The 22,446-nt window shown below is 36.7% G+C and overlaps 1 protein-coding gene across 3 annotated transcripts in view; it reads right to left on the bottom strand.

Moving 5' to 3' along the window:
- Positions 1-652: 652 nt before the first annotated feature.
- The window catches only part of VAMP7 (vesicle associated membrane protein 7), a 60,605-nt gene continuing 38,811 nt past the window's right edge, over positions 653-22,446 (bottom strand). Inside the window, exons 6-8 of one of the 3 annotated variants that reach the window (XM_025862864.2) lie at positions 8,992-9,059; positions 6,313-6,405; positions 653-2,514 (exon numbers count right to left, since the gene is read on the bottom strand). In XM_025862864.2, the coding sequence (XP_025718649.1) occupies positions 2,446-2,514; positions 6,313-6,405; positions 8,992-9,059 (230 nt within the window). In that variant the 3' untranslated portion in view covers positions 653-2,445. The remainder of the gene's footprint in view (positions 2,515-6,312; positions 6,406-8,991; positions 9,060-22,446) is intronic. The other 2 variants (XM_073889656.1, XM_025862865.2) reach the window with 2 other exon arrangements.

Below are 22,446 nucleotides of genomic sequence, written 5' to 3'. Positions count from 1 at the left end.
CAGCTCTTTGGTCCCCAGATAGGCCATGCCACCTCTTCCAAATGCACTTCCAAGAGGAATGGTCTCTCCTGGTGTGATCCAGGGGATCCTCGGGCTACGAAATCCACTCAAGCCTCTGCCCTCCTTCCCCACAGGAGCACTGCTAAGCCTGCCAGGCATGATCCCAGGGATGGCACGGACTTCTAAAACTTCAGACTTTGAGCTCTGCTACTTATAAAAACTTGCAATAATCAGCCCCTCTTGCTTTCCATCAATGGTTTTGGGGAAGTGTGTGTCTTGTGCAGTGCTCTGTGTACTGCTCTCTCTCTCTTCCCTCTACTCTCCCTGATCAGGACTCTCTCTCCTTCACAGCACCTGCAATTCTTTTCTCCCCCAAATCACGTCTCCACACCTTCTTACCTCCCATGGTGTGGCCTTTTTTCTCCCACTATTTGTGCAGTCTGTTCTCTCAGTTCTCAGGTTGATTTCTTGGGTATTCAGAATGATGTGATATTTATCTAGCTGTGTTCAAGGGATGAAGCAAGTATAAGGTCTCTCTCCTCCTCCATCTTAATTCCTCCCCAGGTCACACTTCTTAATGTATTCTTAGTGTAAGTAAACTATGGCAAAATGTCATCAGAAGAAATTAGATTCCAGGAGGAAATTCTAAAGCTCATTACATTACTCTTAAATTTTATTAATGCCTTCCGTTTGTGCGTCATTTAAAACAAGATATGTGCTTTAAAAAGCATTCTTATACATAAATAGACCAATGAACAGTTAAGTAATTTATCCCTAAAACATGCACATCATTTTTATTCAGGTGTGTATAAGAAAGGGAAATAAGCTTTAAGTCTTTTTCTTTGGATTAAAGACATTTGGAAATTATTATTCAGGAATGCCAAATGTTTTCCTGGAACGAATGTGTTTTCCAATAGGAAATGCTGATATAATTAAAAGGCATTAGTGTTGATAAAGAAGACCATGAAACATTTGCGCCATGTGTGGTCACCAAGAAAAGAGTTCTAGTGGGCCTAAAGTATATGTCAAATAAATGAATCCGGTAGCATGAATCAAAACATTTAGATGGAAGAACAGACAGCATGAGCCAGATTATGACACAGATATATATTCAAGGCACATGACTAGGATTACACAGGTGGCTAAGTTTTATAGACTACTTTGTTCATTTGGAAAACAGTCAAATGTAATATAATTTCCATTTACTGGCATTTATTGATAAATACATGATTTAGGGCAGCAAATGTCCTTTCAGATACACACCAAAATTACATAATAGGTAACAGATGCCAGTGTAGCCAAAGCAGTATGATTACACTCCAGTTTTCCCACACTGCAGTTAAATGGATGGTAAACTGTCTGGTATTATTTCTATATATATCATACCGTCTATTCTCAAGTTTCACAAAAAAATTCTTCAAAACTAGATTACAGAATTTATTAATCCATAAAGGATACTAAAACTATTATTCAACATAACTCAAACCCAAACCCTAGAGTTGACTGTTGACTATATTCAGTTTGGGTTTTTCCAAGACTGGAAAAAATTTCCCAAACTATCTCTCCCTTATATACCTAAAACACTAGTACATCCACCGTGGTTCTCCTATTTTTCTCTGGGGAGCCAGAAGAATTTGCCTCTCCACCTCCTCCACTACTCATTCTATTAACTATACAATTGCTCTAAATATCCACCGGAAAGAAAGAAGTATATAAAAAACCACAACCTTCAATATTTAAACCATCATCTTTTAAAATCAACTGCAATGGGGAAAGAGAGGATATCATGCTCTGCAAGGTCTGTGAAAGGTCAAAACTTTCTTCCTGAAAATACTAGAAGGACAAGGTTAATTCTCTGTATTTCTAACGGGCTAGCAAAATGTTCCCCACATGACTGACAGAAAATGTTTAAAACTTTATCTGCATGGGCTCCTAGAAACAAGCAGCACCAACAAATTAATTACAATTCCCCAAATAATGATTCTCCATTTAAATTGTTTTCAAGCACCTAAAACTCTTCAATAGCAAAAGATATCAGGACGAGATGTTAGCAATGCTGTCTCTGGAATACTTTTGTGTGCAAATACAAAGTTCACCCAAAGTCTTAGTAGACAGCTCATCAGACTTGTGGTTTCTACCTTGGTGACAATGATGTGCAACTACAAACAGAAATGTTTCTCTACATAGATGACTCTAATTAACAAACTAAAGAAACAAAAGCCTTTTTAAGGCTACTGCTGCAATAAATGGCCAAATCTGCAGTGCACTGGAATAAACTGGACAAAGATAAATCTGGAAGCATACAACAAGATGTAAAAAATAAAGAACTAGAAGAGGGTTGAAGAGACTGGCAGACACCATCTGTTGGTATTCAAAGGCTTGAATCACATGGATCGCTTTTAACTCCGTGTTGTCTCATATCCTTGGTTAATGACATTTTTTTTTTTATTTCTTCACACAGTCTGGCCATGTAAATCCACCACAGAGAGGTGACACAATGATATAGATGAACACCTAGAGGGAGAAGGAGGGCAATTTTATTTTCTTGAATCTAGCATAGGCTCACAAATAATACATAAAGCATAGTCAAAACCTATTAACAGATACTGATCCCATCAGAGTAGTAGTTGTGTAATAATATAATACACCAATCAAGTATTTTCAAAGGCAGACGTGGAATTAAAGGGACCCTTTCTGATATAACTCTCACACATCTGAATTCTAGTATACGTTCTTCATTGGGAGAGAAAGCAGTGGGGTTGTTTCTCTTCACTGGAAACCAGGCAGAATCAAGCTATATGAACAACTCTTATTGAGACATCATTAATTATCAAGATCACAAATTATCTTAATTCTCCTGATGTTTGATTTTAATACGAAGCATATGTTTAGGTTTTACACACGTGTTACTTTTCATTGTTAGGGTGATTAGAAATATTTAAAAGTTTGAGTAGAAACTCTGCTCTATATAGCCTATGAGCAAGAATGTTGCTATGAACCTTTTGGTGAATAATGACATGATAATTACAATTACCAAATCAAAAGAAAGCTGATGATACAAGTAACACAGTAAAAATGCTGGTCCTACTATAGATGGATTAACTTTTTAATTGTATTGGATTTTTGAAGTGTATATATACATATATAATCTATATTTAAAGATTTTATTTATTTAAGAGAAAGAACACAAGCAGGGGGTGGGGCAGAGCCCAAGAGAGAAGCAGGGTCCCCACTGAGCAGGGAACCCAATGTGGGGCTTGATCCCAGGACCCTGGGATCATGACCTGAGAGATGCTTAACCGACTGAGTCACCCAGGTGCCCCTGAAGTATATGTTTAATAATATACGCTTGTTCACATTACTAAATTCCAAAAAATAGATTTATTTTAAACATTAGGTTCACTGCATTGATTTCGTCATTTGTCTTGCTTTAAATTACAACTTTTTTGATATCTTTAAGTGGCTGATTTCATTACTCAATGCTAACAAGAAAAACACATTTATGAATTCCAAGCTGGCTCCCCAAAGTCAGCAGAGTGCTTTTGCCTTACTTCTCTACAAATGTGAGGGAGGGGGGTGGTTTACAGCAGATTCTGGTTCTTAACGAATAAACTACTCACAGGTACGCATACACGCATACACACACACACACACACACACACACACACACACACACACACGTACACAGATATTCCAATTTGACATGAAGATGACTATTTGCCAAAGCTGAAATACAAGGATTTTTAAAGCTGAAGTACAATATATTAGGCAACAACAGCTTTTGGGAGACATAGATACTGCATTAAGAGCAGTGCTATGTATGTAGTAAGTAATCAATAAATACAAATCTGATTTTAACAATAATCCAGCTTTATAAATCAATGTAAATTTGCAGACCCAAGTAGAAGGAAGAAGCTAAGCTGAGAAGCCTAGAATGTGCCACCTGAGTATCCGGAGCAAGGTGACATTCCAGGCTATGGCACAATTTCTAGTATAACATCAACAGATCGATGGCTGCTCTTCTTTGTTAGGTAAATGCTGCTATCTAAGGTGGAGGTCTTTCAACAGGGGTCAAGGAAAAGTGGAGCTGAGTCAGAGGTATCTGCGCAGAGTTAACTTTGGACTTCTGCAAATGGCAAGAGGATGGGGAGAAGGGCTGCTTCGCCCAGCCATAAACTACCCCCAAAGTAAAGCATCTCCCTCCCCCCCTCCTTAGAGCAGCAGCTCTCAAACTTTTGGTTCAGGACCTATTAACACTCTCAAAAATTACTGAGGACTCCAAATAGCTCTTACATAGGGGGATTATAATTATCAACACTTACCATATTAGAAATAAAGCTTTAAAAATATATAATTCATTTAAAAAAATAATAAACCCATTACAGATAAACATAACTATATTTCTCCAAGATCAGTTTTCTTTGTGTCAGCTTGGCTAGCTATAGTACAGAGTTACCCAATTAAACACTAATCTACTAGGTGTTACTGTATTTTGTAGATGTGATTAAAGCCCATAAATCAGTTGCCTTCAAGTAAAGCAGATTATCCTATATAATCCAAATTTGCCTGATTCAGTTAGAAGTCCTTAAGGGCAGAGCTGAGGTTTCCTTGATGAAGAAGAAATTATGTCTATGAATTATGCCTTTGCTCTTGCCCTAGCGGTCTAGACTGCCCTTCCTGACAGCCTACCCTGAGGATTTTGAACTTGCCAAGCCAGCTCCCACCATCGCATAAGCTAATTCCCTGTGATGTAGTCTTAATATATATCCAGAGAAATTCAAGGAGAGGGTACATCTGTTAACAAGGACAACTCCACAAAAAAAAAGGTTAAATTAAGAATAATAAGAGTTCTTAGAAATTTAAAGCATATCTATGAAAAATAAATACATAGGATGAACTGAGCTGAAAAGACAATTAGCTGGCAGGCAAGAGTGAGCTGAATAATTCTCTCAAATGTAATGCATATTAAAAAGGTTATCAGACATTCAGGATAGTTCAAAGAGGTCCAATATCTGTTTACATAGGGGTTACGAAAAGAGAACAGCACAGAGACTCGTTTATATTTATAAACACGAGAACTACTAAATAAACATTAGGAAATTGAACTCATGACGCATTAAAAGAATACTACATAATGGCCACTTAGTATTTATCCCAGAAATGAAAGGATTGTTATAAGTACATTTATTAATGTAATTCTATATATTACTATTAAATGCAGATAGTCATATTGTCAACTCATTGGGAAGAGAAATATCATTTCCCAAAATTAAATGCCTATTCCTGACTAAAACTTTAGGCAATCTAGAAACACAAATAAAGTTCTTTAACTTTGACGATAAAAATCTAACAAGAATTCATAATACATATCACTCTTTTTAAAAAAGATTTTATTTATTTGAGAGACAGAGAAAACGAGTCGGGGGGGAGAGTAGAGGGAGAAGAGAGCCCTACATGAGGGAGCCTCCAAATGACCTGAGCCGAAGGCAGATGCTTCACTGACTAAGCCACCTAGGCGCCCCTACATATCACTCTTATAAATGAAATATTAGAAGCATTCCACTTAAAACCAGGAACTAAATAAAGATGCCCACTGGCACCATATTTATTCAACATTGCTAGTAACTGCAAAATATATATACATATATATACCTATATTTAATTATGTAGAATTATATATAACGTGTGTATATAAATTTGATAACGTTGAAATTATTAACAGATGGTAACATAATGTACCTATAGCATGAGTCAGCAAATTACAGCCCATGGCTTGTGAGCTAAGAATGGTTTTTATATTTTTAAAGGTTTAAAAAGAAAGGATATGTGACAGAGACTACACACAGCCTGAAAAGCGTAAAATACTTATTATCTTGCACTTTACAGAACATTTGCTGACTCCTGACAGAAGAATCAGAATACAGAAGAATAAACTGACAAACTATTACAACTAATAAGAATTATACAAAGTTGCCAGACACAAAAACAGATCAATTAGAAAAGAGAAAACAGAAATAAAGAAATGGAACATGCAATCAGCTACAAAACAGAAATAAAATTAGAAAATATGGAATTACAAAATGTAATTTTAAAAGAATCCCATTTCAAATAGGATGACAAAAACATTAAATATCCAGGAATATTTGGAATGCCTTGCCTGATTCCTTACATATAAATATTGAGGAAGACGGAGTTTAAGTACAATATTTTGGAGTGATTTCACAGGACAGCTAATCATTGAGAAAGAATTCCAGCATCCAGTTTCTTAAAGACTGAAAAAGAAAATAACACACTAAAATGACGAAAACTTACGACTGATACGATGATGATGATGATAGTGAGTTTGAGATTCTTCATACACATGGCTCGTGCAAGATTTCTGCTGGTTGTTTTGAAAGTGACAGACTAGGAAAAAAAAAAAGAATTATTTGATCCCTGGCACTGACTACATGACTGATTTATAGTAATTCCTGTAAAACTTTTACTTTCATTAATCATGTTGAATCATGAATTCATTACTCTCTTCAGAGGTAGAGACTAGCCATTCATAATCACTAGTTCTCAGAAGCAGGACTTGGTCAGGTATATGGTAAGCGGTACAAGCCCACTGGAAAAACTTCTCCCTTTTTTCTTGTCCACTGAAGTAATGCACGTGGCATCAAGAATCAGAAATGGCTCCCCCTGCTAGTGTGAAAGCCTTTTCCTCTTTATGCTTCCAGGAAGAAAGGTTCCCTCTAAACCAGTTGGTTGCAAAGACATTTGCCTGTTCTGCCCAATGTAATCCTGGGATTTTTGAGCCATAAAAATATGTTCCATTTCCATAAGAAGATATGTATTTACTTATATGAGGCCCAAAACCCAAGGAACTTTGCTCCTTCAGTTATTCATTTTCTTTTGCAACATTGACTTCTCAATATCTACGGAACCATTCCCACCAGACACAAAGAGTTTAAAGCAACCAAACCACAAAATTCCCTAACAGCCCAGCAATTCCACTCCTAGGTATATATCCAACAGAGCTGTATGCCCAAGTTCACCAAAAGTGGAATAAACAGTTCAATTGTACATATACTTCATATATTCAAGAAGACAGAGGAAAATATGCATATGTAAAGGAGACATGTGGAAGACATAAAAAAGAACCAAATCAAGCTTGTAGAGATGAAAAATGTATGAGGTGGGAATAACAGATTACAAACCACAAAAGAAAACTAATAGAAGCTATCCTAAATGAAACACAGAAGAAAAAAAAAAAGACTGAAAAAAATGACCAGATCAATAGATCAACAGATAATTCTACAGAATCTGGAATTAGAATGGATTCCCAACAGGGAAGCATGGATAAACAAATTGTGGTAGGTAGACTTATAAACTGAATACTACAAAACAATAAACTATGACCATATTGAACAATATGAATGAATCTCATAGATATAATAGTGAAAGAGGCCAGAGAGAAGCTAGTATATAACACATGAATCCATTTCTATACCTTTAAGAACAAACAAAATATCATCTAGGGTAATATAAGTCATAAAATGGTTACCTCTGTTGGGGATTATTAACAGGAAGGAGCATGAGGCAGCTTTCTGCAGTACTGGAAATGTTTTTTTTTTTTTTATCTTGACCTAAGTGACGGTTACATGCATATAGACATATGTGTAAATAATAACTAAATGGTACACTTGCTGCACTTTATTCTATATATGTTATGCCTCCATAAAGAGAGACATCTGTTAATTAATTAGTACCTTTTATTATTCTGGGTCACATAGTCAACAAATTTAAAGACTTATTTGGAAATTACAGGCTATACTAGCACTGGCTAAATACAAGACCATTCTAGCTAAACAGAGTAATCTTCGATTAAGAATTTGATCTGCAGATCTGGGATCAGATACTTCTTTGCCCCATAGCAAAGGGTTACAAAGTGAGCCATTATAGAAACCTGGTATTTTGACTTGCTATATGGTACCACCCTTCCTCCAGTTATCATGTGCTTTGACTTAAAACTATTATCCTCCTAAAAACTACTGTTAATAGATGTCCCTATAAAACTAACAATAACAATAAACACTGAAATAGTTCTTACTACGCACAAGACACCGTGTTAGGCACTTTGTGTGCATTATCTGATTTAATGAGGTACAGCTCCATTTTACAGGCAATGATGCCTGAGGCACAGAGAGGTTAAGTAACTTGTCTAACGCTGCACAACTACTAAGTGGCAGAGAGGGGAATCAATCCCAGGCAGCCTGACTGTAGAGCTTGTGCTCCTAACCACTACAATCCAGCTGCCAGTAGGAATAAACATATCACTCACTAATCCATTTCAAGGTGTAAACTACTCCGCATTTACATTTGTAATTGTGCAGACCTAGAATTTCACTGATCTCTGCCCTCCATCTATTCACATCTATTCACTATATATCTATCATCTTTCCTGAAAACCCCCATCCACTATCCAGATGGAAAATGCAAAGACACACACAATTGTAGTATAAGTAGGTCACAGGGACATACTCTTTTAAGGCTCACTGGCCCTTCCCAATTTGACTCTTGCTTGATACAATGAAGGCTCAAGCTATCATGGTAAGCAAGAAAGTGACTGAATTGTCCAGTTTTCAGGATTCATACTGGATCACAACTGGACTGCACATTTGTTTCATGTATCACAAAATGTACAGAAACAGATGGTATATGCAACTGAGCTAAACTATAAAGGCATTAATCTACAGCTTTAAAGAATTGTTTCTGTATACTGAGTATGTTTTCCAAACCAAAATTCCCTTAATGGTTTCTAATGGGTTGTGGCTTTTATTCTATGCCTCATTGTTATCCTTATCATCACAACATAATCACATAATGGAGTTAGAAAGGAAAGAACCCTGTACATTATTAAATTTAACATATCTCCCTATTATGTTAGCCATCAACCAGTTTCTCTACTTTATTTAGATCCTGAAAAATATTACCATATCCCATACTTACCGAATCCACAAGATTTTCTGTTTTATCTATCAATAATTCCAATCTTTCTCCTCGCTGAGCTACCAGATCTGAAAATGTTGGAAAAACCAGAAAATATGTTTATATTACAAATCCGCTATTTTTATCTTTAAGCCAAATCTGATTTTAATTATAGTTGGTATTCTTGACAACTCATATTTGCTACTGAAGCACTTTTATCTTTAAGTAACAAAAGACTTTAGTAAAGCTGATCAACTAAAGTAGGGGCTGGCATTTTTTTTCTGTACAAGGCCAGATACTAAATATTTTGGGCTTTCTGGGCCAAATGGTCTCTGTCGTAATTACTCAACTCTGTGAGACATAGACAATATGTAAATAAATGGGCGTGATGGTATTCTAATGAAACTTTATGCAGATTTGATCCAAGGATTATAGTTTGCAAAGCCTACTTAAGGGTATGATCCGAGAATTTTAAAAAATGGAGCCCTCAAAATGAGAGTTGGATACTTCCAGATTTATAGTATGAGGAGTTCTACAGACCCTCTCCAACAAAACAACTGTAACTTGAAAAATTATGAAAACAAAAGCCACCACCACTTAAAGTCTCTGAAAACTATGAATATCCTAAGGGCATACAGCAAATGGAGAAACATATATAAGAAAATTATCTAATTCTTGTAAGAACAGTGAGTCTATGGCATTTAAGCTATGACCTGCTCCATCCCTCAGCTGAGACAGAAGCTCTACTCCAGGCAACTAAAGCCTGGAGGCTCTTTCCCTCCAGGTCTCAGCCAAAAGCTCTGCTTTCTCCCCAGCAGGGGAAAGTCATTAACATTTCTCTTCCCATCCCATCTTACCCCTAGCTCCATGATGCAGAAGCTATATTCCCACAAGGCATGCCTGATAGGTCTGAGGTTCCTTTCCTTCACCTAGCCCTACACATAAGGCAGAAGTTCTATTAGAAGCTCTATTAGATTACACTGGATCAATTTATGTCTGGGGGAACTGTTACCAATAAATAGTTAGTGGAGGCTAACATCTGGGTGTGACACCACCAGAGGCAAACAAGCTAGAAGCTTGACAGGGAGATTAGAAAAAGAGACACTCAAAAGAGAGTTGTGTCACTCCAGTGTGACTACACATGCTCAAGGCTATCCCTCTGAGAAATGACATTAGAGACCGCACACTGTGGGAAAACTAAAGTTCAAAGAAAAAGTTCAGCCCAGTCACTAAGCAAATAACCAAACAACAAGCCCCGGAGGATGGGAATCAGTACCCAGAGTTGCTATAATACATTACCTAAAACATCTAATTTTTGATGAAAAATTATGAGATATGGCAAAAAAAAAACCAAACAGGAAACTAATCAATATACAGGAAAAAGAGCAGAGATTAGAAACTTACTTTGGGTGGTGGGGGGGTGCTCAGCTATTGGACTTAGCAATGGAATGATATTAGAAATCAGTAGCAGAAGGAAAACTTAGGGGATGAAGCAAAAGTGGTGCATAGAAGGAAATTTATAGCAGTAAACACCTACATTAAAGAGAAGAAAGGTATTATAGACTGAATTGTATCCCTCTGAAATTCATATATTGAAGCCCTAACCGCTAATGTGATGGTACTTGGAGATGGGAGACTTTAAGATATCATTAGGTTTAGATGAGGCCATGATGGCTTATGGTGAAATTAGTGTACTAGTAAGAAGAGACACCAGAGAGCTTACTTTGTCTTACTTTCTACCATGTGAGGACATAGTGAGAGGGGCCTTCTGCAATCTGGGAAGAGAGTTCTCACCAGAATCTAGCTAGGCAGGCACCTTGATCTTGGACTTCAAGCCTCCAGAATTGAGAAAATGAATTTCTGTTACTTAAACTATCCAGTCTACAGTAATTTTTTATGGTAGCCTGAGCAGGCTAAGAAAAAAAGAGATTTCGTACTAATAACTTTCTACCTTAATGAATTGGACAAACAAGAACATATTAAATCCAAAGCTAACAGAAGGAAGGAAATAAAAATCAGAGCAGAAAAAATTAAATACAGAACAGAAAACACTAGAGAAAAATCAATGAAACCAGAAATAGGTTTTTGGGAAAGATCAACAAAATTGACAAAACCTTGATTAAACTGACCAAGAAAAAAAGACAGACAATTCAAATTACTGAAATAATCACTAACAACTTCACAGAAATGAAAGGGTCCTAAGAGAATACTATGAACAAGAGTATGTCAATGCATTAGATAACTTAGATGAAATGGATAAATTCCTAGAAAGACATAAACCACCAAAACAGACTCGAGAATAGGAAATCTGAATAATTACAACAAATAGATTGAATAATTATAATTTTTAAGATTTGAGTATAGTTGACACATGATGTTACACTAGTTTCAGGTACACCACACGGTGACTCAACTTCTCTATGTTATGCTATGCCTACCACAAATGTAGCTATCATCTGTCACCATACAATTCTATCATTGACTATCTCTACCTTTCATCCTTGTAACTTATTAATTTTCATAACTGAAAGCCTGTATCTCCCCCTCTTCTTCACCCATTTTGTCCATCCCCCACCACCTTCCCATCTGGCAAACATCTGTTTGTTCTCTGTACTTATGGCTCTATTTCTGCTTTTTTGAAAAGATTTTAGGGGGCGCCTGGGTGGCTCAGTCGTTAAGCGTCTGCTTTCAGCTCAGGTCATGATCCCAGGGTCTGTCCTGGGATCGAGCCCCGCATCAGGCTCCCTGCTCCGCAAGGAGTCTGCTTCTCCCTCTCCCACTCCCCCTGCTTGTGTTCCCTCTCTCGCAGTGTCTCTGTCAAATAAATAAATAAAATCTTTACAAAAAAAGAAAAAAAGAATTTGAGAGAGAAAGAGATCATAAGTGGGGGGGGAGGGGCAGAGAGAGAGGGAGAAGCAGACTCCCTGCTGAGCAGGGAGCCCGATGCAGGGCTCAATCCCAGGACCCCAAGAACATGACCTGAGCTGAAGGCAGACGCTTAACCGACTGAGCCACTCAGGTGCCCCTCTGCTTTTTTTTTGTATATTCGTTTGTTGTTTAGATTCCATATATGACTGAAATCATATATGGAATGGTATTTGTCTTTTTCTGACTGACTTACTTCAGTTTGCATAACACTCTCTAGGTCCATCCATGTAGTCACAAATAGCAAGAGATCATTTTTATAGCTGCATAATATTCTATTATATGTACATACCACATCTTTATCCATTCATCTATCAATGGACACTTAGGTTGCTTCTATATCTTTCCTATTGTAAATAATGCTGCAATAAACATAAGTATGAATATATCTTTTCCAATTAGTGCTTTCATTTTCTTTGAGCAAATACCCTGTAGTGCAATTATTGCATCATATAGTATTTCCATATTTTTTTCTCTGAGGAACCTCCATAATTTGGACAATAGCTGTATTAGTTTACATACCCACAAATGCTGCATGAGGGTTTTTCTCCACATCCTCACAGATACTTGTTATTTCTTGTCCTTTTGATATTAACCATTCTCATCAGTGTACGGTGATCTCTCATTGTAGTTTTGATTTGCATTTCCCTGATGATGAGTGATGTTGAGCATCTTTTCATGGGTTTGTTGGCCACCTCGATATCTTCTTTGGAGAAATGTCTGTTCATGTCTTATGCCCATTTTTTAATCAGATTATTTGCTTGGTGTTGAGTTATATAAATTCTTTGTATATTTTAGATATTAAGCACTTATCAGGTATCATATGCAAAATTCTTCTCCCATTCTGTAGGTTGCCTTTTAGTTTTGTTAATGGTTTCCTTCACTGTACAAAAAGCTTTTTATTTTGATGTAGTCCCAATAGTTTATTTTTGCTTTGGTTTCCCCTGCCTCAGGAGACATATCTAGAAAAATGTTGCTAAGTCCAATGTCAAAGAAATTTCTGCCGGTGCTCTCTTCTAGGATTTTTATTGTTTCAGGTCTCACATTTAGTTCCTCAGTCTTTTGAGTTTCTCTTTTATGTATAATTTTAGAAAAAGTGGTCCAGTTTCATTCTTTTGCATGTATGTACCTGTCCACTTTTCCCAACACCATTTCTTGAAGAGATACTCTTTTCTTCATTGTATGTTCCAGCCTCTTTTATCATTAATTGATCACATAAGTGTGGGTTTATTTCTGAGCTATTTTGTTCCATTGATCTATGTGTCTATTTTTGTGCCAGTATCATGCTGTTTTGATTACTATACCTTTGTAATAAATCTTCAAATCTGGGATTGTGATACCTCCACGTTTGTACTTCTTAAGATCGCTTTGGCTATTCAGAGTCTTTTGTAGTTTCATACAAATTTTAGTATCACTTGTTCTAATTCTGTGAAAAATACTACTGGTATTTTGATAGGGATTGTACTGAATCTGTAAATTGCTTTCAGTATGGACATTTTGACAATATTAATTCCTCCAATCCATAAGCAGGAAATAATATCTTTGCTTACATTGTCTTCATTTTCTTTCATAAATGTTTTATAGTTTTCAGCGTACAACTTTTTCACCTCCTTGGGCAAGTTTATTCCTAGGTCTTTTATTTTTTTTGGGGGGGACAACTGCAAATGGAATTGTTTTCTTAATTTCTTTTTGTTTAGTTATAAGCATATAGACACATTACTGATTTCTGAGTACTAATTTTGTATTCTGCCAATTTTACTGTATTTATTACTTCTAGTACATTTTGGTGGAGTCCTTAGGGTTTTCTATGTATAGTATCATGTCATCTGTAAATAGACACAGCTTAACTTCTTCCTTACCAATATGGATGCCTCATATTTCTTTTTGTTATTTAACTGCAGTAGTCTGTTGAATAAAAGTGGTGAGAGTGGGGGCACCAGGGTGGCACAGTCAGTTAAGCATCCAACTTTTGGTTTTGGCCTAGGTCATGGTATCAGGGTCGTGAGATCAAGCCCCACATCGGGTTCTGTGCTCGTGCTGACTCTGCTTTAGATTCTCCCTGTGCCTCTGCCCCTTCTCTCTCTCGATCTCTAAAATAGATAAATCTTTAAAAAAAGGTGGTGAGAATGGACGTTCTTGTCTTGTTCCTGATCTTAAAGTGCTGCGATTTTCACCAGTGAGCATGATGTTAGCTATGGATTTGTCATATATACCTTTATTTATTAGAGGTATGTTCCCTCTAAAACCACTTTTTGAGTTTTATAGTGAATGGATATTGAATTTTGTCAAATGCTTTTTCTGCATCTTTTGAAATAACCACATGATTTTTATCCTTTGTTTTATTGATGTGGTGTATCACGTTGACTGATTTATAAATATATTACCATCCTTGCATCCCCAGAATCAATCCCACTTGATCGTGGTTATGATCCTTTTCATGTATTGTTGGATGTGGTTTACTAATATTTTGTTGAGGATTTTTCAATCTATGTTTATCAGGGATATTGATCTGTTTTCTTATTTTTCTGATGTCTTTGATTTTGGTATCAGGGTAATGCTGGCCTCATAGAATGTATTTGGAAGATTTCCTTCCTCTTATATTTTTTGGAATAGTTGGAAGAGAATGGGTATTCACTCTTCTTTAAATGTTTGGTAGAATTCATCTGATCCTGAATTTTTAATTTTTGGTAGGTTTCTGATTACTGATTCAATTTTGTTACTAGTAATTGGTCTGTTCAGATTTTCTATTTCTTCCTAATTCAGTTTTGGAATTTTGGAAAATGTTTCTAGAGTTTACCCATTTCTGGGCACCTGGGCGGCTCAGTTGGTTAAGAGACTGCCTTCAGCTCAGGTCATGATCCTGGAGTCCCAGGATCAAGTCCTGCATTGGGCTCCCTGCTTAGCCGGGAACCTGCTTCTCCCTCTGCCCCTCACCCCCTCATGCTCTCTCTCTCTCAAATAAATAAAATCTTTAAAAATAAAATATTTAGAATTTACCCATTTCTTCTAGGTTATCCAATTTCTCGGCATATATTTTTTGTAGTACTCTATTGTAATCTTTTTACTACTGTGGTGTCAGTTATTTTTTCATTTCTGATTTTATTTGAGTCCTCTTTTTTTATTCTTTTAAATTAAAAAAATTTGGGTGCCTGGGTGGCTCAGTTGGTTGGGTGACTGCCTTCGGCTCAGGTCATGATCCTGGAGTCCCAGGATCGAGTCCCACATCGGGTTCCCTGCTCAGCAGGGAGTCTGCTTCTCCCTCTGACCCTCTTCCCTCTCGTGCTCTCTATCTCTCATTCTCTCTCTCAAATAAATAAAATCTTAAAAAAAATAAATTAAAAAAATTTAATTCCGGTATAGATAATACAGTGTTATGTTTCAGGTGTACAATACAGTGTTTCAACAGTTCCATATACTACTCAGTGCTCAAGAAAATTACACTCTTGGGGCACCTGGGTGGCTCAGATGGTTAAGCATTCGCTTTTGGCTCAGGTCCTGATCCCAGGGTCCTGGGATCAAACCCCACATCGGGCTCCTGGCTCAGCAGGGAGCCTGCTTCTTTCTCTCCCTCTGCCTCTCCCCCTGCTCAGGCTCTTTCTCTCTCCGTATCTCTGTGTCTCAAATGAATAAATAAAATCTTTAAAAAAAAAAGATAATTATACTCTTAATCCTCTTCACCTGTTTCACACCCCATCATCCACCTCCCTAGTAGTCATCTGTTCACTATAGTTAAGAGTATGTTTTTTGGCTTATCTCCTTTTTTCCCTTGTTCATTTATTAATTCCACATATGAGTGAAATCATATGGTATCTGTCCTTCTCTGGCATATTTTGCTTAGCATTATACTCTCTAGATTGATCCATGTTATTGCAAATGGCAAAGTTGCATTTTTTATGGCTGAAAAATATTCCTGTGTGTGTGTGTGTGTATGTATGTAACACCTTTATCTATTCATCTATTGATAGACACTTGGGCTGCTTGCATAGTTTGGCTATTGTAAATAATGCTGCTATAAACACAGGCATGTATATATCCAATTTTGGTGCTTTATATTCTTTAGGTATACACAGTAGTGCAATTAAGGATAATAGGGTAGTTCTATTTTCAACTTTTTGAGAATCCTCCATAGTGTTTTCCACAGTGGCTGCACCAGTTTGCATTCCCACCAAGAGTGCAAAAGGCTTCCTCTTTAGCCACATCCTCATCCAACACTTTGTTTTTTTATTTTAACCATTCTGACTTGTGTTAGGTGATATCTCATTGTAGTTTTGATTCACATTTCCCTGATGATCAGTGATGCTGAGATCATTTCAGGTATCTGTTGGCTATCTGGATGTCTTCTTTAGGGAAATGTCTGTTCATGTCTTCTGCCCATTTTTTAATACTTAGGGTTTTTTGGTGTTGAGTTCTAGAAGTTCTTTAATATATTTTGGAACAAACCCTTTAACAGATATGTCACTTGCAAATATCTTCTTCCATTCAGTAAGCGGTCTTTTAGTTTTGTTCTTTCCTTCTCTGTGCAGAAGCTTTTTATTTTGATGAAGTCTCAATAGTTTATTTTTGCTTTTGTTTCCCTTGCCTCAGGAGACATTTCTAGAAGGATGTTGCTACAGTCAATGTCAAAGAACATACTGCCTCTGCTCTTCTCTAGGATTTTTATAGTTTCAGGTCTCACATTTAAGTACTTAATCCATTTTGAGCTTACTTTTGTGTATAGTATAAGGAAGAGGTCCAGTTTTCCCACCATTTGTCAAAGAGACTTTTCCCCCATTGCATACTCTTGCCTCCTTTGTCAAAGATTAATTGACCATATAATTGTGGGTTTATTTCTGGGCTCTCCATTATGTTCCACTGATCTATATGTCTATTTTTGTGGCAGTACCATACTGTTTTGATCACTACAGTTCTGTAATATAACTTGAAGTCTGGAATTGAGATACCTCCAGTTTTGTTTTTATTTTTCAAGCTTACTTTGGTTACTCAGGGTCTTTTGTGATTCCATACAAATTTTAGGACTGGTTGTTCTACTCCTGTGAAAAATGCTTTTGGTGTTTTGATAGGGATTGCATTAATTCTGTAGATTGCTTTGGGTATTATAGACATTTTAACAGTATTTTTTCTTCCAATCCATAAGCATAGAATGTCTTTCAATTTTTTTGTGTCATCTTCAATTTCTTTCAATGTTTTATAGTTTTCAGAGTACAGGTCTTCCACCTCTTTGGTTCAGTTTATTCCTGGGGATTTTATTATGTTTGGTGCAACTTTAAAAAGGATTGTTTTAAGTTCTCTTTCTGCTGCTTCAATATTACTGTATAGAAAGGCAACAGATTTCTATACATCGATTTTGTATCTTGCAACTTTACTGAATTCATTTATCATTTCTACCGATTTTCTGGTGGAGTCTTTAGGGTTTCCTTTATATAGTATTATGCCATCTGCAAAGACTGAAAGTTTGGATTCTTCCTTACTGATTTGGATGCCTTTTATTTCTTTTTGTTGTCTGATTGCTGTGTGTAGGACTTCCAGTACTATGTTGAATAAAAGTGGCAAAAGTGGACATTCTTGTTTTATTCATGACCTTAGGGGTAAAGCTCTCAATTTTTCCCCATTGAGGACGATGTTAGCTGTGGGTTTTTCATATAAGGCCTTTAGAATGTTGAAGTATGTTCCCCCTAAAACTACTTTGTCGGGGGTTTTTATCATGAACGGATGTTATTTTTCAAATGCTTTTTCTGCATCCTTTGAAATGATAACATTATTTTTATCTTTTCTCCTCTTGATATGATGTAGCACATTAATTGATTTGTGAATACTGAGCCACCCTTGCAGCCCAGGAATAAATACTACTTGTGTGTGGTGAATGATTTTTTAATGTATTGTTGGATTTGGTTTGCTAGTATTTTGTTGAGGATTTTTTTTTTAATCTATGTTCATGAGAAAGATTGGTCTGTAGTTCTCTTTTTTTTGTGGTGTCTCTGTTTATCTGCTTTTGGTATCAGGGTAATTCTGGCCTCAGAGAATGAATTTGGAACCTTTCCTTCCTGTTTTATGTTTTATAAAAGTTTGAGAAGAATGGGTATTAACTCTTCTTTAAATGTTTGGTAGAATTCCCCTGTGAAGCTGTCTGGTCCTGGACTTTTGTCTGTTGGGAGTTTTTTCATTACTGATTGAACTTCATTGCTGGTAACTGATCTGTTCAAATTTTCAATTTCTTTCTGCTTCAATTTTGGTAGGTTGTTTCTAGGAATTTGTCCATTTCTTCCAGATTGCCCAGTTTATTGGCATATAATTTTTCATAATATTCTCTTACAATTTTTTGTATTTCTGTGGGGCCAGCTGTTATTTCTCCTCCTTCATTTCTGATTATTTGTACTCTCTCTCTGATATTTTCCAAGAAACTGCTTGTTTCTTTGATTTGTTCTACTGGTTTGTCTTTTTAACTTTTCACTTCATTTATTTCTGTTTTAATCCTTATTATTTCCTTCCTTCTGCAGGTTTTGGGTTTTGTTTGCTCTTTCACCAGCTCCTTTAGGTGTAAGGTTAGGTTGTTTACTTGAGATTTTTCTTGCTTCTTGAGGTAGGCCTATAGTGCTATAAACTTCCCTCTGAGAACTGCTTTTACTTCATCCCAAAGATTATGGACCATTTTATTTTCATTTGCATTTCTCTCCATGTAATTTCTGATTTTTTCTTTGACTTCTTGGTTGACCCATTTATTATTTAGTAGCATGTCATTTAACCTCCATGTATCTGTGGTCTTTCCAGATTTTTTTCATATGGTTGACTTCTAGTTCCATAGCTTTGGGGTCAAAAAAGATACAACGTATGACTATGATCTTTTTTAATTTGTTGAGACTTGTTTTCTGACCTAGTATGTGATCTATTCTGGAGAACGATCCCTGTGCACTTGAAAAGAATGTGTATTCTGCTGTTTTCAGATGGTATGTTCTGAATATATCCGTTAAATCCATTTGTTCCAGTGTGTCATTCAAAGCCACGGTTTCCTTGTTGACTTTCTGAATGATGTCCATTGATGTGAGTGGCGTGTTGAAGTTCCCTACTATTATTGTATTACTACCAATTGGTTCCTTTATGTTTTATGTATTTGGGTGCTCCTGTGTTGGGTGCATAAATGTTTATAATTATTGTATCTTCTTATTGTTTTAAAGTCTAGTTTTCCTAATATAATTATTACTATTCTGGCTTTCTTTAGACATCCATTTGCAGGATAAATGTTGCTCCATCCCCTCACTTTCAGTATGCACGTATCTTTAGGTCTGAAATGAGTCTCTTATAGGCAGCATACAGATGGTTCTTATTTTATTAACCACTCTGTCTCCCTCTATCTTTTGATTGGAATGTTTAGTCCATTTAAAGTAATCACTGATAGATATGTACTTATTGCCATTTTGGTACTTGTTTTATGGGTTTTTTTCTACTTCTCTGATCCTCTCTTCTGTCCTTCATAGTTTGTTGGCTTTCCTTAGTGATATACTTGCATTCCTTTCTCTTTATTCTTTGCATATCTATTACTGGTTTTTGATTTGTGGTTGCCATTAGGTTTGTATATAATATCTTCTGCACATAGCAGTCTATATGAGGTTGATGCTCATTTAAGTGTGAACCCATTCTCCACTCCTCTTCCCTCCCCCATGCTTTACGTATATAATGTCATATTTTACATCCTCTTGTGAATCTCTTGACTGATTTTTACAGATATACTTTTTGTACTGCCTTTGGTTTCCTACTTTTCCTACTGTTAATTATGGTCTTTCCTTTCCACTCAGAGAGTCCACTTTAATATTTCTTATAGGGCTGGTTTAGTGGTCATGAACTCCTTCAGCTTTTGTTTCTGGGAAACTTTATCTCTCCTATTCCAAATGATAGCCTTGCTAAACAGAGTATTCTTGACTGCAGATTTTTTCTTTTCAGCCCTTTGAATTTATCATGCCATTCCCATCTGGCCTGCAAGTTTCAGCTAAAAATTAGATGATACACTTATGGGGTTTCCCTTGTGTGTCACTGTCTTCTGTTCTGCTGCTTTTAAAATTCTCTTTATCACTACTTTTTGCCATTTTAGTTACTATGTGTCTTGGTGTGGACCTCCTTGGGATGATTTTTTTGGAGGGATCTCTCTGCCTCCTGCATCTGGATGGTTCCCTTCCCAGATTAGGAAAGTTTTCAGCTATTATTTCTTCAGATACATTTTCTACACCTTCTTCTGGGATCTCTTTATTGTGAATATTATGCTTGATGGAGTCATTGAGTTCCCAAAGACTGTTCTCATTTTGCATAACCATTTTTCACTCAGCTGCTCAGCCTGATTACTTCCCATTACTGTCTTCCAGATCACTAATTCACTCTTCTGTTTCCTCTAGTCACTGGTTCCCCTAGGTGCCATGTGTTTATGCTGGGGTGTGGGGATGGAAGATGGCACCTGCGAGCTACTGTGTTCCTGGAAAAGTCTGTCAGCCATCCCTGCTTCATGGGACACACTCTGAAATGAGTAAACTACTCTGCCTCCCATGTGTCACATGCATTTTCCAAACTGCTGCTTCTATGCTGTATCTCCACAGGCTGTTCACTGTGTTGTCTCTTTTAGGGGTGGGGGGGGACTCAGTTTACTCTTACCCTCCAGGCTCTTCTAGAACTGAGCCCCAATTTTTAAAATTCCAGGCCTTAAGTCTCACGGTTATGAGAACTCACAAAATTCGGGCCCTCTAGCTTTCAAAGCCAAATGTTATGTGGATTCGTCTTCCCCATGCAGGCTTCCCGGTGTGATAGTCTATTTTTCTCTCTGCTTCACCCCATGGCTGGCTCCCCTACCCGCCACAGATTGCTGTGGTCCATTTCATGCCCCACCACATCTCCCTTCTTCCTACCGTCTTCAATGTGGCCTCTTCTCTGCCTTTAGTTGTGAAGTTTGTTCTGCCAGTCTTTGTTTTAAAGCCTATTTTCTCTGATATAAGTATTGCTAGCCAGGCCTTTTCTTTCCCCCCACTTCCGTTTTCATGGTAAATGTTTTCTTATCCTTTCAGACTGTATGTGTCTTTAGATCTGAGGTGAGTCTCTGGTTGGCAGCATAAAAATGGGTCTCGTGTTCTTTTTAATCCATTCTGACACCCTATATCTTTTGATTGGAGCATGCAGGCCATTTACAATTGAAATAATTATTCACAGGTATACACTTATTGCCATTTTGTTCATTGTTTTCTGGTTGATTTTGTAGTTCTCTGTTCCTTTCTTCTTCTCTTGCTCCTTCTCTATCATTGATGAGTTTCTGTACTGTTATGTGTAGCTTTCTATTTTTTGTGTATCTCTTACAGGTTTTGAGTTTGTGGTTACCATGAGGTAACATCCTAAGTATGTAACAGTCTATATTAAGTTGACGGTCATTTAGGTTCAAACACTCTCTAAAAAAAACATTTTTAAACCCCTCCTCCACATTTTATGTATATGCTGCCATATTTCACGTCTTTTTATTCATAATTTTCTTATGTCTACTTATGGCCTTTTCTTTTCCACTTAGAGAAGTCCCTTTAACAGTTTTTGTTAGGCTGGTTTAGTGGTGATAAACTCATTTTAACTTTTATTTGCCTAGAAAATTATTTCTCTCTCCTTGATTATGAATGATAACCTTGACAGATAGAGTATTCTTGGTTGTGGGTTTCCGGTTTCCTTACAGCACTTTTAATATATCATTTCACTCCCTTCTGCCCTGCAAAGTTTCTCCTAAAAAATACGGTTTCTCTTGTAGGTAAGTTTTTGCTTCTCTCTTGTTGCTTTTAAAGTTCTCTCTTTATCTTTAATCTTTGACATTTTAACTACTCTGTGTCATGGTGTGGACCTCATTCAGTTCATCCTGTTTGGAATTCTCTGGTGCTTCCTAAAACGGGACGTCTATTTCCTTCCCTAAGTTACTGAAGTTTCCAACTATTATTTCCTCAAGTAAGTTTTCTGTCCCTTTCTCTCTCTTCTTCTCGGATCCCTATAACGTGAACATGTGCTTGCTTGATGTCGTCGAAGAGATCCCTTAACCTATCCCCACGTTTTCAAATTATTATTTTCTCTTTTTGCTATTTGGTTTGGGTGCTTTCCATTACCCTGTCTTCCAGATCACTGATATGTTCTTCTGCATCCACTAATCTACTGCTGATTCCCCCTAAGGTATTTTTTATTGCAGTTATTGTATTCTTCACCTCTGATTGGTTCTTTTTTATATTTTATATATCTTTATTAAAGGTTTCACTGAGTTCTTCCACTCTTATCTTCAGACCAGTGAGCATCTTTACAATCATTACTCTAAATGTTTTATCAGGCATGTTGCTTATCTCCAGTTCATTTAGTTATCTTATTGATGTATTGTCTTGCTCCTTTTGGAGCATGTTGCCTTATTTCCCCCATTTAGTTTAAATTTCTATGTTTCTTTCCATGCACTAGGCAAAACAGCTACTTCTAAAATTGAAGGAATGGTCTTATGTCTGGTTGTCCCCTGTGTAGACTATGTATGCTTGGTGATTTCTGCTGGTGGGCTGGAGCTGTGGCTGGCAT

This window comes from Callorhinus ursinus, unplaced genomic scaffold (assembly GCF_003265705.2).
Source record: "Callorhinus ursinus isolate GAN/ISIS: 27379988/994484 unplaced genomic scaffold, GSC_fseal_2.0 scaffold112, whole genome shotgun sequence".
Classification (NCBI taxonomy): Eukaryota; Metazoa; Chordata; class Mammalia; order Carnivora; family Otariidae; genus Callorhinus; species Callorhinus ursinus.
This window is presented reverse-complemented; position numbering and strand designations above follow the sequence as displayed.